This window comes from Sarcophilus harrisii, chromosome 3 (assembly GCF_902635505.1).
Source record: "Sarcophilus harrisii chromosome 3, mSarHar1.11, whole genome shotgun sequence".
Lineage (NCBI taxonomy): Eukaryota > Metazoa > Chordata > Mammalia > Dasyuromorphia > Dasyuridae > Sarcophilus > Sarcophilus harrisii.
In genome coordinates this window covers 393,470,050-393,486,335 of record NC_045428.1, presented here as the reverse complement: position 1 = coordinate 393,486,335, position 16,286 = coordinate 393,470,050, and the positions used below count along the sequence as shown (strand labels likewise).

The 16,286-nt window shown below is 33.2% G+C and overlaps 1 protein-coding gene across 4 annotated transcripts in view; it reads right to left on the bottom strand.

The window, feature by feature from the left end:
* Positions 1–11,684, bottom strand: part of TTN (titin) — a 324,196-nt gene extending 312,512 nt beyond the window's left edge. For all 4 annotated transcript variants that reach the window (XM_031960390.1, XM_031960391.1, XM_031960392.1 and 1 more), the window contains exons 1-2: positions 11,453–11,684; positions 7,808–7,911 (exon numbers count right to left, since the gene is read on the bottom strand). In XM_031960390.1, the coding sequence (XP_031816250.1) occupies positions 7,808–7,898 (91 nt within the window). In that variant the 5' untranslated portion in view covers positions 7,899–7,911; positions 11,453–11,684. The remainder of the gene's footprint in view (positions 1–7,807; positions 7,912–11,452) is intronic.
* Positions 11,685–16,286: the final 4,602 nt, after the last annotated feature.

Genomic DNA, 16,286 nt, shown 5'->3' with positions numbered 1-16,286 from the left:
TCCCCATATTCAAAAGCAAATTTCTTGATGTTGGGGACAGTCTTGTTTTCTTCTATTTGTATTTTTATTGCACAATGCCTAACAGATTAAACACTATTTAATAAATGCTTTATTTATCAGAACACCCTGAGTCTGCATGCAATAGATATAAGGGGAGCTGGTCTCACCTATCCTTCATTGACTAGATTGATACTACGACATTTGTAGTGATGCTTTTAAATAGAATATTCCTTTCTTGGAAATTTGTTCACTTCTTACTTGAAGATGTTTTTCCTAGCATTCTGATTTTCTATACTGGCATCTGAAGTAGCTATGTTAAAAATGATGGGCTTTTCTCAAATTTCATTTACCTCAGAACGAAAGGGGAGAGACATTAGTACAATAGGATGTAGATGGGATCAGTGCAATAGTTTGTATATCCGTTTATGTGCTTCAAGAGAGCAAGTGACATCCAATAATTTAAAGAAATTATGATAATCAAGGAAATTTCCTTCTCTGGAAATCTTCAAAAACAAGAACTCATTTTGTCTCTGTCTCTGTCTCTGTCTCTTTCTCTTTCTCTGTCTCTGTGTCTCTCTCAGCTTACCTGACCTTCAAAACTTCCTATATCTGTGGAAGATAGTACTTAGCTACATAATATTGGAATCACGTTGCACTACTCCCTCAAATATGTCCCACCCCCATCTAATTAGTTTCTAAGTCTCTATAAAGGCTGTGTCTAAAACATCTCCTACATCTGGGACATTGTTTCCATTTACAGTCATCACATTAGTTCAATCCTTTATTACTTCTTGCCTAGATTACTGTATTCTTTTTTAAACTTTTATTGATAGTTACAAAATTTCTTTGCTCCTCTACCTCTACCCCACCAATAGAGAAGGCAAAAAATATAATGCCAAACATATTTCCATATATAATAGTCTTCTAACTTTCTATTTCCATTCTCTCACATCTCAAGTCCATCCATCAAGTAATTGTCAAAATTATCTTCTTAAGATAAGTCTGGCTATGGCACTCTCTTAATGAAATTACAAATTCCTTTAGTCTACTATTTAAGGACTTCCATGAGTTGGTGTCCACCTACCTTTCCAACTATATTTCCTATTAGTCCTTTTAATGAACTACCCCCTTACCTCCCCAAATCCTGATCTATTTCTATGGCACTAGAGCAACTAGGTGATGTAGAATCCAGAAACCCTGATATTTCCTCACTCTGTGACTCTCCCTCTGCCTCTATTTCCTCATCTCTAAAATGGGAATAATATAACCCCCTATCTTTCAAGGTTGTTGTAAAGATCAAATGAGATAACACTTAAAGCATAAAAACACTTTATGAATTCCTGGAAGTAATCTGTAGAAGAAAATGTACTGCATTGGCCTGGGGGTCAAGAAATGTGGATTCTATTTCTAGGCTTCCATTAACTTCTTGTATTGTAAATTAGGTATCTGACTTCATATCCCATCTTTGGACTCCATATATTTCTACAAGTTATCAAATCAGCTTTCATTTAAAAATATGACAAAAAACATGGTGATATATATTCCCTTAAAACTATGTCTACAAATAGAATAACGGACTCAGAATTTTGGGGCTAAAATTTTTTCATTCCATAGATGAGAAAACTAAGAGTAGAAATTAAAGTGATTTGTCTAAGATCACAGAATTACTGGAAGGGCTAGGATTTTCATTCACTGTTCCTTAGTATCTCTACCACACCCTCAAATGGATAAATAAATACAGAATTCACATTATTTATTTTCAAGATTCATATGAAAGATTAAACACAAAGCTTGTGGGATAGAGCATTTGAAAAACTCTACATCACAATATTGAATGTCTACAATTCTTACAGGTGCTACTTATGGTGGTATGATTTTATTGTATATTTATAGGGATAATAATTATCTGGATAATTAAATTAAAATGCACTATTTTAATATTCTTTACTGAAATATTCTGCATAATATCATTCAAGTTTAGTTTAATTCAGTTCAACAAATATTTAATGAATTCTTTCTGTGACAGTCTAAAAGTCATGTCCTTGCTTTCTCAGAGGGTGTCCTCTATTTGGTGAGATGAAAGCATGACAGATGGGAAGACTGATTAGCTTTTTTGCTGTTTCTCACATATGACATGAGACGTGGAGATCCTCCATTTCCAGATCTTTGCATTAGTTGTCCTGTATGCTTAGAAAGTACCACTTCCTCATCTCTTTCTCTTAAAATCTTTTTTCTTCAAAGTTCTCTCAAGTCAGATCTTCTATCTAAAGCCTTTCTTGATTGGCGCCAAATGCTAATGCTTCTTCCCTAAAAACAACTATGTTTTTGTATTTTTCTTCTCCCTTGCAGCTCTTTTAAGACAAGTAAAATTTCATTTTATTTCTGTATTTCTAACAGCTAGCACAGTGTCTGGCTCATAATAACATGTATTAAATGCTATTTGATTGATCAGCTGCAACAATTTTACATCTACCCTTCATCATTCCTTTTATAATTTAACAACCTTATTAAGACAAGTACTCTTTTTTTTCCCCTGAGGCAATTGGGGTTAAGGGACTTACCCAGGGTCACACAGCTGGGAACTCAGGTCCTCCTGAATTCAGGGCTGGTGCTCTGTCTACTGTGCTACCTATCTGCTACAAGGACAAGTGCTCTTAAACTAATCCTCACATTTCACTTTGAGACCATTTTCTCTTGCTTGTCCATCAGGGGAAATGAAAAAAATACTCTCTTGCCATAATTTCTATGACACGAGCAATTAGGTGATGCAGTGGATGGAGTACTTAACATGGAATCCTGGAGACCTGATATTTCCTTACTGTGTGACTCTCAGCCTACCTCTGTTTCCTCATCTCTAAAACTCTACTTTTCAGGGTTGTTGTAAAGATCAAATGAGATAATATTGGCAAATCTCTTTGTAAATCTTAAAGTGCTATATAAATGTTTTATATTTAACCTATGTTTTATATGTTATATAAAACTTTTGTTTTATAGTTAACAAAGTACTTTGCATATATTATTGGACTTGATCTCTCTGACAGTGAAACAAGTATTAGATTTATTACAATTTCATTTTTACAGAAGAGGAAGGTATAGTCCAACCTTCTTCTTTTACATATGAGAAACAGAGGTCTTGAAATCTGAAATGCCTTGCCCAAATTTGAATGATTAGTGATGACCTAGGCCTTGAATTGAAATCTCCTAAACATCTGTCCAGGATCATTCATACTAATGAAGAGAGGACACAGATTGCAACATGAGCAAGCTTAAAGAGGAGACATGTCTCCAAACAAATATTTGATTTTGGAATGTAATCTTTGCAGGTATTTGCATGGATAATAATGAGTAAGGCATTGTGGGAAGTCCCTTCAAGCTAAACATTTGAATTCTCCCTATGAAAACCTGACTCAAGAGCAGCTGAGAAGATAATGACTTTATCAAGTCCCTCATTCCACTTTACCCTACAATTCCTCTATGGTGTACATAATTGGAGAATATGCATTTGAGAAGGTAGGTGTGTCCTAAATAAAGAGTTTCTTACATTTCTAGTTTAATAATCATCTTTGTAGCCTGTTGAGAGTTTTTAAAATTCTGTATAATTTGTGGACCTAAGAACTAGACAAAATAGTATATGATAACAATTATGTATAACATTCAAGTTCATTACAATCCCTAACTTATGTGTATTGAAAATGGGAACTGTATATGAGTTTTAAATCTCAGAAGATCTTAGTTTTAGAGCTAGCAGGGACTCATTTATAAAGTGAGGAAATAGAATCCCTTAAAGATGAAATGTCTTGTTTAAGGTCAAAGGGTAGTGGCAGAGATATGAACCCACATTTTCTTACCCCAACTATAGCACTCTTTCTATTATACCATGGTAGAGAAATAGTCATCCATTTGACATGCAATAAACTATTCTGCCTGTAATTTGGGAGGCAAAAGCAGTCAAATAACATTTTATTTTGTTCTCTTTATGTAAGCAAGTCTTCCATTGTTGACAATCAAAAGATTTTTCCCCCCTATCTGTGGATATTGAATGTCTTTAGTGATGTTTTTCTAAGAACTTCTTGGCATGTAGTGTGAGAACAAAAAGCTACCTAAAAACCAGATTTCATCACTCCACAGGCAAGTAAAATTCCCAGTGAAACCATATGTGTTCTGTTCAGTTCAGAAGTTACAGAGCTTTGAAAGACAAATAAATGTATTATTTGGAAGCCAGCAGGAGTTTATCTTACATGAGGAGAATGAGATTGGTCCTTATGTAGAGATACAAAAGAAAATGAAGAATAATTACATGGCATTTGTGTATTGTGGAATAACGTATTAGCCAATTATGTCTAAGGTTGGTACAAAAAAACCTGTTAGAGAAAAAAAATAAATCTTACTTCTTGTCTTCATCATAAATGATAAAAATGAAAAATGAAGAAAGGAATAAAATATAAATGCATTGAATTAAGGGTAAGGCAAGCTTCCCAATTAATTCATAATAGCTTATCAGATATTCACTATAGTCTGGTAACATAACATCATTGATTAAATGATTTTGAAATATTGGAGAAGCATGCATCATTCAGAGAAGTATTGCCACATTTTTACAAGACTGTATTTAATATAGTAAGAGTTTTCTGGAACTTAAGTGAAAAATGAAGGAAGGAAAAATGTTTCCCACTAGTATTTCTATAATTTCTCCATTGGCTCAAATGTAGCTTCCAAATACCCTTTTGAACTTAAGACTAGGCCAGTACCTGGATTCCTTCTCATGTGTATTATAAATATATAAAATTGACGAGCTTTGAAGCAAAAAATAGAACCTATTCTTTAAAATGAGATATTTGTTTTCTGAGAACTGCTAAGTACTTCATATATGTACCTTTTTTTATAGATAGATATATGTATATATAGAAATAGATAGATAGATATAAGCATATATATGTGTGTATGTGTATGACTGTATATTTATTTGTATTATGCTAATTTACATATAGGAATACTGCAACTTAGTTTAAATATTTTGTTCAAGATCTCAATTGAGAGCTAGAATTAGAAGTTGACTCTCCTGATTTCAATCTAACAGTCTACCACTCTATTTTGAAAATAATTTCATTGGAAGAGTTTTTCATTTAGACTCTTTATCCAGTAATATGCTTTAATCATCCTGATGTTCTATGATAGAAATTATGTTCATAAGGGCAGGGAAAAAAAGACAGAATAAAACCATAACTCTGTGTTTCAACAAAAAGACATTCTGTTGGAATCTTTACAAACTGTTAAGCCATTGGAGTTGATTTGATCTTAGAAAGAGATATTTTGGGCCAGAACTTGAAACAAGGTACTAAGTTGAACTGATAGAAACAATGGTTAAATCTAGTTTAGCATTGATTTAATCCTACAACAAATAATGGTTTCCCAGTGATATAATAATGGGTGTGTACTCAGTGCACAGCATATAAGCAAGAAGCTCTCAGGGCCAGAGGAGACTCTGGAAGAAAGCCTACAAGCCCTATCTTCGAGGAAAGAGAGATTCATCATATCTTCTACCTTGGTGCTGGCTGGAGGCTGAAGAAAGCAGAGGCAGAAGCCAAGGACAAAGCTGCAAGAGCTCAAGCAGAGAGTTAGGCCTCAACTAACCGGGCTATTTTGGAAGGAGAAATAAACGTTTGCATTTTTACCAGCTGGCTGCTATTTTGGAGTAATTATTGATTATAACTGAAACTAAGGCTGCCTCCAGAAAACCTTCACAACATTCCTCAACATAACCAGCTTGAAGTTATCAGTTTCTTTCTCCAAATGCCTGCAAATCATTTCTGCATAGTGGAAAATTAAATGTTGTCATGACAACCTATCACTCTAACCAACAGAATTGGTGACCCCCAATTTTAAAGTTTTTCTTATGAAATCTGGAAAAATAACTATTAATTTTGGACTTTACAGTTTTGTTCTTCAAATCGAAACTTTCAATTGTTGGATTTTGGAGATATAATTTTATTATATAAACATTTATAAATTTTATAAGAATCACTGCTATTTGTGTAATATACATTAATTTGGGATAAGAATGCCATATGTTACCAAAGATGGGTATACATGTAAATAGCAGCAAATATTTTTCCAGAGATATGTAACACTTTGTTACTATTATTAGTTTATTGAATAACTAACTTGGACTACAGCATGATCAAGGAGAATAAATTTGTATGAGAGAGAGAGAAGGAGTGAGGTAAAGTGTTCAAAGGGAAGACTCCTATTGGTGGTGTCTTGGGAGAAGCTAGCAGACAGATAAGGGATAGAATAATGGTACTTGGCATTTGAAACATCAAGAGAGAGTTAAAGTGACAAGGCAGAAGACTATTCTAACTAAAGAGTATGGCCTGTGGGCAACAAGGTGGCAAAATGAATAAAGTACTGGGCTTGCTGCCCAGAAGATCTGAGCTCATATTCAGTCTCAAGACACTAGCTGTGTGGCCCTGGACAAGTCACTTAACCCTGTGTGCCTCAGTTTCTCATCTGTAAAATGAGCTGAAGGAAATGGCAGACTACTTTAGTGTCATTGCCATGAAATCCCCAAATAAGGTCATGAAGAATTGGCCATGACTGAGTATCAACAGCAAATTAGTTTGGCCTAATGGCAACCTGGTTTATTAAACTAATAGATTCTCTTGGAACTTTGACAACATTTTTCCAAGGTCCTTTCCAGTTCCAAAGATTATAAATCTATGATTCTTTTACCTCAATTAAGTTTAAACTTAAAAATAACCAGACCCAGGGTAAATATAACAACAACAAATATTAATCAAATAAGGCAGGGAAGAAGAGACCTGTGCAGCCTTCACACTGAGGTAAATACAATGAGGTAAAACTAAATTCATAGTTGGAGAATACTATCGCAGTATTTCAGTTTGAGATTAAAAGAAATTGAATGTTTTATGTTAATAATTAAATCCGCAAATTGATAACTTCATCATGAAAATAAATTTCCTTCAATAAATGATTTCTCTCCTTTAGCAAATGATTAATATATTTCCTGATTCAATTCAAAACAAATACATACACTTTTGTACATATACTTTTTTAGCCAATATTTTATCATTAAAACCAATGCAATGACATCACCCATTTTCTTCAATTAAATCATCAGACATACCCATAAAAAAACAACAAATCACTAGATCTTATCCTCCTCAGCCTCTTTCCTTTTTAACAAATTAATGAGGCCTTTTCAATGTAATACAAAGTAGTAGTTAAGCCACATGAAAATAGAGTATTTCCTGACATACTTTAAAAATACTTTCTGTGTCTTTATTTCAATAAGATAATTTGCCTCAAAAATTGAATCAATAAAATAATGTCTCAAATTGATCTTTGACACATCTTCTGAAAAAGTTCAGTTGCATATTTATTTTCTAGCTCAGTAAATCAAGGAACAGAAATGTTAAGTGGTCACACAGCAAGTCAAAAGTTTACCATACTAAGGGCTAAAATTTGCCTTTTAGTTTGTCTGGAGTCCTGAATACAAATATAGAAGGAACAAATTTAGCCCTGTACATCTGCTGAATTCTGACATTGTCTTAAATCTATGCTAATTGATATGATTTATAGAATTACAAATGTGAATAAAATATTTTAATGACATTAGAGTGTCATATTTTGTCAGCATGATTAATTATACCATCAAAATGATACCTTCACTACCTTGGACAAACAAGAAAAATCAAAGGAGAATTTAAATTTGTCTGCATCTAAGAGTAAGATTAATTCATCAGAGATTCTCGAAAAGAAAAAGAAATAAAATAATTTGTTTACTTACCACTAATATGAGCCTCAAAGGTTGCGGCACTACCCTCCAGTGCCACAACACTTTGTAACGGCTGTGTGAACGTAGGAGCTTGAGTCGCCATCTTTTTAGGCACTCTACAAGAAAGAAGAAACAGAATTAGAATTCCTTTTCCAAAAGGGAAGATGCCCACTCCTCTAAATCAAAGTTAATCACTTGGAACAATGACTTGATCTTTATTTTTCTTTTATATTTTGATAGCTATACTTGAATGGGATTGTTTTTGTCTGTAATCCTATACTTATAATCCTTTGGCTGGGTCACTGTGAACTGGAATCTTTTTGCTGTGCCCTTTGGTAAATTGGAATATGATTCTTCCTTTGAATGTTTTGCTTTAGTCTACTAAGAAGTCCAAGGCTAAATAAGATTTTCAGGGAAAGAACCAAACTGAATAAGGGAGAGAAGGAGAAGTATACCCAGGAGCATACTCTACTGGTAGAAAATGGAAAATATTTATATTAAAAAAATTCTAAATTTTATGAAACTACAAGGAAAAAAATATTTCCATACACAAAATATGGCAACCAAAGAAGATTACATGTGAAACAGTGAATCTCATTTATGTACAAGTTGCTGGAAAAGTCCTTAACTAAAATAGATAGACTAAACTTTTGGGGTTATAGTGAAATGGAAAATAGGAGAAGGACTACTATGATAAAAAACACTGATGAAGATAGAAATGTCAAAGTTTAAATAAAAGAGCAGTTCTGTGAGATCTCAGAATTTGAAGAATTTAGATTTTCTTTAAAATATACTGCTCAAATATTTCTTATTCATTGTCTCTAGATTGATAAAAATTAATTTAAAGACTGAATCAATTATCATGATTAGCTCAAGCTTTACCTGATATCTTTTTTTCTTTATAAATTTGAACTGGGCTCATGATTTCATTCCTCTAGGGAACTGAGGAAACATCCTTTCCCAATGCAGGTCTGCACCTGTTGTGCAATTTATCTTCTTAGATAGAATTATCTGTGGCATATGCATAATGCAGCCAGAGTATATCTGAAGTGGAACCTGAACTCAGATTTTTTTCACTTGAAGACTGGTTCTCTAATACATGAAATATCTTGAAAATAAAAACTTACATATATAGCTCTTTAAGTTGATAAAGCATATTGTCATACAGTATATATTTCTTTATATGATCACTGGAACTGTTTTGGTGTTAGGTGTTATTATCCTTTTTTTATTGATGAAGAAAGTAAGGGTTTGGGGAAATTAAATGGCTTTGCTGAGGTCAGACCCAGCTTAATAAGTGGCAAGGTTGGGTGGAATCTCTATATTCTTATTCCAATAAGCTTTCAACTACTTCACAGTGATATCATGCAGCCTGTTTTGGGGCATAAATTTATCCAAATGCTCAGTTCTTTATTTTACTTTGCTTGTATTGAGGTGCTATATTAAATGTAAAATAGAATTGCCTTTAGATGTTGTATCAAGATTAGGATTAATATACTAATACTAAGATTCTACTTTTAAAAAAGTAACATTTTGGGAAAGAATTTTTTAGTTTGCCATTTTTCCCTGGAAAGTTATGCATCTTGGAGAATAATGTATTTATTCAAAGAAGACAAATAGAAAACTCCTTAAGGACAGCTTTAAAAGAGGCAGATGACACTCAGAATAAGTGACTGAGAATAAGTGATTAGCCTATCTATAGTCACATGGCTACTGTCATACAGTACATTATGAAGGCAAAATCTGAACCCAAGAAAGAACCTCAGAGAACACCTGTTCTAATGCTGTCATTTTACAGAAAAGAAAAGTGAAGTACAAAGACAAGTGTACATTATGGTAAATGGTTAACATGTAGCTCTCCAAAAAGTACATGTAACATATTTTTAGACTTAATTTACCCTATTAATATTTGCTCCATCATTTTCTTAAATCTAGATAATTAATAAAATCATATATCAAGACCTGATTTGTAGAAAGATTTTTGTTGAAAATTTAATAACTGGATCTGTTAAGTGAACCAACTTCCAGCCCCAGCTTGACTTGTTCAAGGTCATACAAGGAGTTAAGTAAGAGAGGTGAAAGCAGAAGCAAATTCCTCATACTTAAAATTCAGTATTTTCCCCTTATATTATGAAACTTGTATTTTGGTGAGGTTTTTTTTGGGGGGGAGGAGGGAGGGTTTTTTTCTTGTGGATTTCTTGATGTCAAATTCCTGAATAAATACTAGGTTGGGGTGAAAAAATCTATTACTGGCATTTGACTGTATGTACCTGAGGGTTATTTTCTGGTTTTCATATCATATTTTCATAATATAAAATATTTGTTACCACAGAAACGAATGTGAAGAGTACATCAGAGTTCATTTGCAAGGAGAAGTTGGACATTGTGTCTTCCAGTTAGAGTTAGGTGGAATTTTCTAGTGCATAAACACTTAAATTCTGCAACCAGAATCTTATTGTTTAAAGATAAAAAGGAAAGATTCTCGATTGCCAATTACTTCATTACTATCTTATCATGAGAGTCTGTTTATTAAAATTGTAGAGCAGTAAAAATTCACAGGAAGATTTTGTAACTTAATTGTGACTTCTAACTAGAATAAGTATCCTCTTGGAAAAACATTCTTGCTTGGAAAATTCATATGGTAGCTGAAGAAGTTCTCACTTCACTATAAATAGGATAACTTGTATCAAGAGCACATTATTTTAATGTACTCTTCATGAGTATAAACTGTTTGAGCTTGATTGTGTTTCACTTCATTCTTAATAGTCTTTGCCTTTTATATTGATTTGCTTTACACTGTTTTAGCATGCAGGCATTATCAGCTAATTTAAACACAAGACGATGATAGCTTTAAGGAACATTTAGAAGAAAAGTGACCTTTAAAAGAATATTTGTTTCTATTCCAAACAATAGCTTTCAGAAATCACATATTTGCATTTATCACGTAATGATGATATTTTATGAATATTTTAAGGGAACAGGATCTTGATTTATTCAATATTCTTAAATATGTACCAATTAATTTGGCCTTTCTCCCCTTTTTATTCACATAAAAGTTCAGACCTTATTGTATAAGCAAATTTTGTTGATTAAAAATGTGATCTTGTGAGGCTTTTGTATAATTAGGGTTAAAAGGTATGCATCCAAAATGTCACACTCCCAAAATAACCTCCCAGCTATGATTGACAGCAGACAAGTGTTCTGTCACTGCCCTGCAATTGATACCTTAGCAGTTGATTCCCTTAAAAAGTCATCAGTGCTTAGCTGATACCACATGTATTTTATCAGAGCTATTCTTGGTGTGTCTCAGTTTATCACTGAGTAACATAACCTTGAGCACTTTGCACAGACATAAAGGAGTCTGTAGCTGGAGGACACATTTTTAAAGCTTGATTCCATTCTCTAGCTCAACTCTAAAAATAAGAAATCCATTTGAGAACTTAAAATTGGTTGATTGTGCTGACATGCTAAAACATTACACATTGAAGAAGAAAAGTTTTTACATGCAATTGAAAATTCAAGGTAACAAGATTTAAGTGATGCACATGGTACCCCATAAACAAACATAACGCACACTTTTAAAATTGCCTATTTAGTGTATAACATGAAATAAAGACCCCAAAAGAAATAATTGTCTATCAAAAAAGTGCTACTGACCTGATTTCTCAAGAGTGCCTAAAAAGGGTGGGCTAAGCCCAGTGTTCCTTCTGAAACGACGTCCTTATCCAGAGTTGGTTTTTTAGACAATCCCAGACATGAATCGTTGAGCCTCTAAACCTAAAAACAAAACTACACAGTCGAAACAGTGTAGTTTTGCTTTATGCAATCCCTACACCCGAGGCGAGGCTGGGAGTGCACGACTGCTCAAGAGTGTTAACATGGTTCTTTTCCTTTATATACTCCCCAGATTTGCTGACGATCCCACATCACTGAGATGTCGCTACTCCTGATTGGCTCACAAATGAAAGCATCACTGCAGAAGGATCCATTTGGTATAGTCACATACCACCTGTTACTCTGATTGGCGGTGCTAAATTTAGCATCCTACAAGGGGACTTTACCAAGGAAAAAGAGGACTTTTTTTTTTCCTTTTCAGAATAACCCTAGTGTGGATTACAGTAGAACATTTGGTTAGGCAACTGCTAAAGTCTTTAGACTTGGGAAAAGAAGATGTGATAAGAGAGGAATTTGTTAGATAACTAGAGAAGAAAGAAACCAAGTTGATAGCCCTGCCACTGTCAGTCTGGTCTAGACCACTCACTGCTTTTCTCATTCTCTTTATTTTTTCCCCACTCCTCCTCTACCCAAATTTCTACTCACCTCCCATAAAACCAACCAAATGCATCTGTCAATCACAAAGCATAAAAGTAAGCTGATCTCATTCATATGGCTGGATCATATTGTCAGAATCATTTAAATTTTTTTGGTTGTGTAAACAGACAATTTGTGTTGACTTGGATCTTGGGGGGATTGTTGGAATCTTCCTAATAATCTATTACCTTTTAAAACACTTTTCAAAGGTAACGGTAAGTGGGGAAAAGGGAACTTCAAATGTTTAGTCAGTGGAGTAAAATGATTATGATTTTCTCAGATAATGAAAGTAAAGTTTATAAATATATGTGATCTGCTCCTTTATCAGGAAGTAAGCCTTGTAGTTTAATCCTTAAAAGGCATTTCTTCCTATACATAAAATGTTGCCTTTGCAATCTCAGGAATTTGCTGTAACTAATAGCAAGAAGTGAGGAATTTATATAGTTATGATTTTGGTAGCCAAATTTAAATTCAAAAAAGAGATATTTCAAATACAAAAGGCCATACCAAAAGATTTTCATAATATATAATTTGAGAGCTTTATAATGTACCACATAGGCAGAGGAAAGATAATCATCAATTTGTTAATGGAAATAACCACTTTTTGGGGATATGAAATGGTCTTACTTTTTCAGATGTAAGTGAAACACATTTATCTCCCAAATAAAATTTTTTACTGTTGTGGAGAGGATGGTTATAAATCAGACAATTCCATTTCTTGGTCATTTGGTACACTGTCTGTGTTTTATTTGATAATGAATTCTAACAGCATTCCACAGATTTGGAATCCATTGTACCATTAATAGTGAAGTGCCTGAAGCAATCTTAAGGACAAACTATTTCATGTACTTATTCAAGCATTTGTTACCTGAACCAAACTAAAGGTATGTCTCTTGGTAGGCTCATTTTATTTAGGATATGGTTTCCACATTTCTGTTTAATAAATTTTATTCTAAAAATACATTTTCATACTATCTTATCTTTGTCCTTAAAGTTTGAAGGTTGTCATTTCCATTCACATACACAGTTAAAGAGGAAAATAATTAGTTGTAAGTTAGGATACATTTTGGAAAAAATAAAATATGAAAAGTGAAGCCAAACATATTTTGAGTCATTCTCTTTTACATTGCTTTGAAGAACAAATGGATATCTAAGCTTTATGGATGAATAATTTATCATCAATGTTGATATTAATTAACCATTAATATACTTATTAATTTATATTAATGCAAAATACCACAATCTAATTAAATAATTTAAGGATTGAGTAGCAAATTGCTACTAAATAAATTTAAATTAATTATAAATTGTCTTTTTAAATGATACATTTTCTAGTGATATAGAAAAAATATTAGGAGTTATTAGGTATCCTGTACAGAATTATGGAACATGCTGTTTTTAGCATTCAGTTTTTTTCTGTAAAATGAGGACTATTAAAATCATAGATTTAGAATTCCAGTGCATTTCAATGGTCATGTATTAGAACGTAAGTTCAATGCCACTTGGAATTGCTATCTTCTTCCTACTTACATCCCCAGAGTCTATCATAGTAGTTACTTAGCACATAGTAGTTGCTTTAATATTTTTTAATTGATTGATGGTAATCCATTTACAATTAAGAAGGTAGTTAACTTGTCCAAGGTTTCACAGACAAGAATTGGCAGAGACAAGTTTTGAACTCAGATCCTCTTAACATTAAATCAAGAGCTTCTATTGAACTAGATAACTGTTAAGAGCCTGGCCAGTTCTATAAAATGTTTTCTCTGTCTAGCCCAAACTACAGAAAGTAGGAAGCAACATGATATAGAGGAGAGCATTGGATTTATTATTTTCAATTAAATGTAAATGTTTTTAGCATTTTAAAAAATTTTGACTTCCAAGTTGTCTCTATCTCTTTGTCCCTGTCTCTGTTTCTGTCTCTCTGTCTGTCTCTGTCTCTGTTTCTATCTCTGTCTCTGTCTGTCTCTGTCTCTGTTTCTGTTTCTCTGTTTCTATCTCTGTATTTCTCATACAAGTGTGCACGCACACACATACACACACACACACACACACACACACTTCACTCTTTCCCTTCTCCTTCCCTTCCTTGAGAAGGCAAACAATTTGCTATATATTCTACATGTGTAATCATGGAAAACATATCTCCATATTAGCCATGTTGCAAAAGAAATAGACCAAAAGAAACCCAACAATGACAGAAATAAGATTTTTGAAATCATGCTTTGATTCCAACAGTTTGTTTTTTCCCCCTCTGGGGTTTATCATAATTCCTTTGCAATTAATTTGAATCTATTGTTGAAAAAATCTGAGTTATTTACAATCGATCATTGTATAACATTATTGTTACTATGTGCACTCTTTTCACCACACTTTGCATCAGTTTATACATCTTTTCATGTTTTTCTGAAACCATTCTGCTTATCATTTTTACAACACAATAATAGTCCATCACAATTATACAATCACAGCTTCTTTCCCAATGGATATTCCCTCAATTTCAAATTCTTTGCTACTGCAAAAAGAGCAAGCATTGAATTTTTTTCTTTTTTATTTCAATAGTATTTTATTTTTCCAAATACATATAAAGATAGTTTTCAACATTATTTTTTGTGATACTTTGTGTTTTTCTTGCTCCATCTTTTACTCCCCCCCCCAAAAATATCAAAAAATCTGATAGGTTAAATATGTGTGATTCATTTAAACACGAGAAAGAAACAAAACAAAAAGGCGAAAATATTATGTTTCGATCCATATTCAGTCTTCATGGTATTCTCTCTGAAAGTATTGAATTTTAATTGAGAAGAAAGATCTGGGTTCAAATTCTAGTTTTGAAAAGAACAGCCAATTTCCCTGGGTCTTAATTTCCTTTCTTGTAAAATGAAAAATTTAGACTCCATATTCTCTGAAGACTTTTCTAGTTTTAAAGGTATGAACCTCTTCCTTCTACAGGAAAATGTCAATGAAAAGAAAAAAGTATGGGATGTTAGATCAGAAAGCCACTGGAGTGAACGTGGTTCTTGGCTCTATCACTTACTAGATGTAAGACTTGGGGAAAGTTATTTAACCCCCAGCAGTTTTTCCTCCATAAAATATGATTAATACTTTTATATTTATTATTTCTAAGGTTCCTTTCTGCTCTGATAAAATGCTAAAATCACTTAACTTTTTTAATGAAATAACAGGAAATATAGTACACAGAACTATTTTTTAAATTAATTTGACCTTGGAATACTTTGAGGCTGGAGATAGAGGGTATCCTAAAACTCTCAAATGCAGACTACTTATGAATTTTGGGATAATTTGTATATCAATGGATCTCATAAATGCTGTTCAAAGGAGACGGAGGGTCAAAATTAAAGAAACTCAGAGTTTCAGATCTTGAAGGAGATCCCAGAAGCCTTATAGTTCAACTTATACTTAAAATCAGACCCAAGGAGTGGTTATGCAGCTTTGTCTAGAGACCAATAAGAAGGAATCTTACAGCTCGTGCAATGCTTCTTTCCATTTTTGGACACCTCTGATTGTAAGAAGGTTTTTCTGACGTCAAGCCTAAATTTACTTCTTTGCAATGTACATCCATTTGTTTCTAGGTCCGACCTTTAAGTAAAACAGAATAAATTTAATCTGTCTCTTCTATGACATCCTTTCAAGAACTTGAAGGGAGCTATCATGTTTCCCCCAGTGTCTTTTCTTCCCTAAGCTAACTCTCCTCAGTTCCCTCAACACATTCTCATATGGCACAAATGAATGAGGGGTCCTTCATCATCTTGCTTTCTCTCTTCCTGACACTCTCCAGCTTTATCGGCATCCTTTCTTCAGTGTGGTGAACACACTGAACACAATACTCTAGATGGAACCTAATGATGGCCAACTAATAGAGATAGTAATACCTCTTTTTTCTAGTGCCACCCAAGATAATATTAATTTTCTCTGACTTTCCTAGCATGCTAGGGGCTTGAGAAGTTCATGGAATGAGAGCTGAAAGGGATTTTTAGAGGTCACTTAGTCCAACTTCCTCATTTTACAGATGAGGAAAATCAGGCTTTCAGAAGCAAAATGGATTTTCCAAGGTCACACAGTATTAAACATCACACACAGGATTTCAACCCAAATCTAGAATTAGCATTCTTTCCACTGTATGACCAAAATGATATAAATTAATCATATTTTATATAAATAT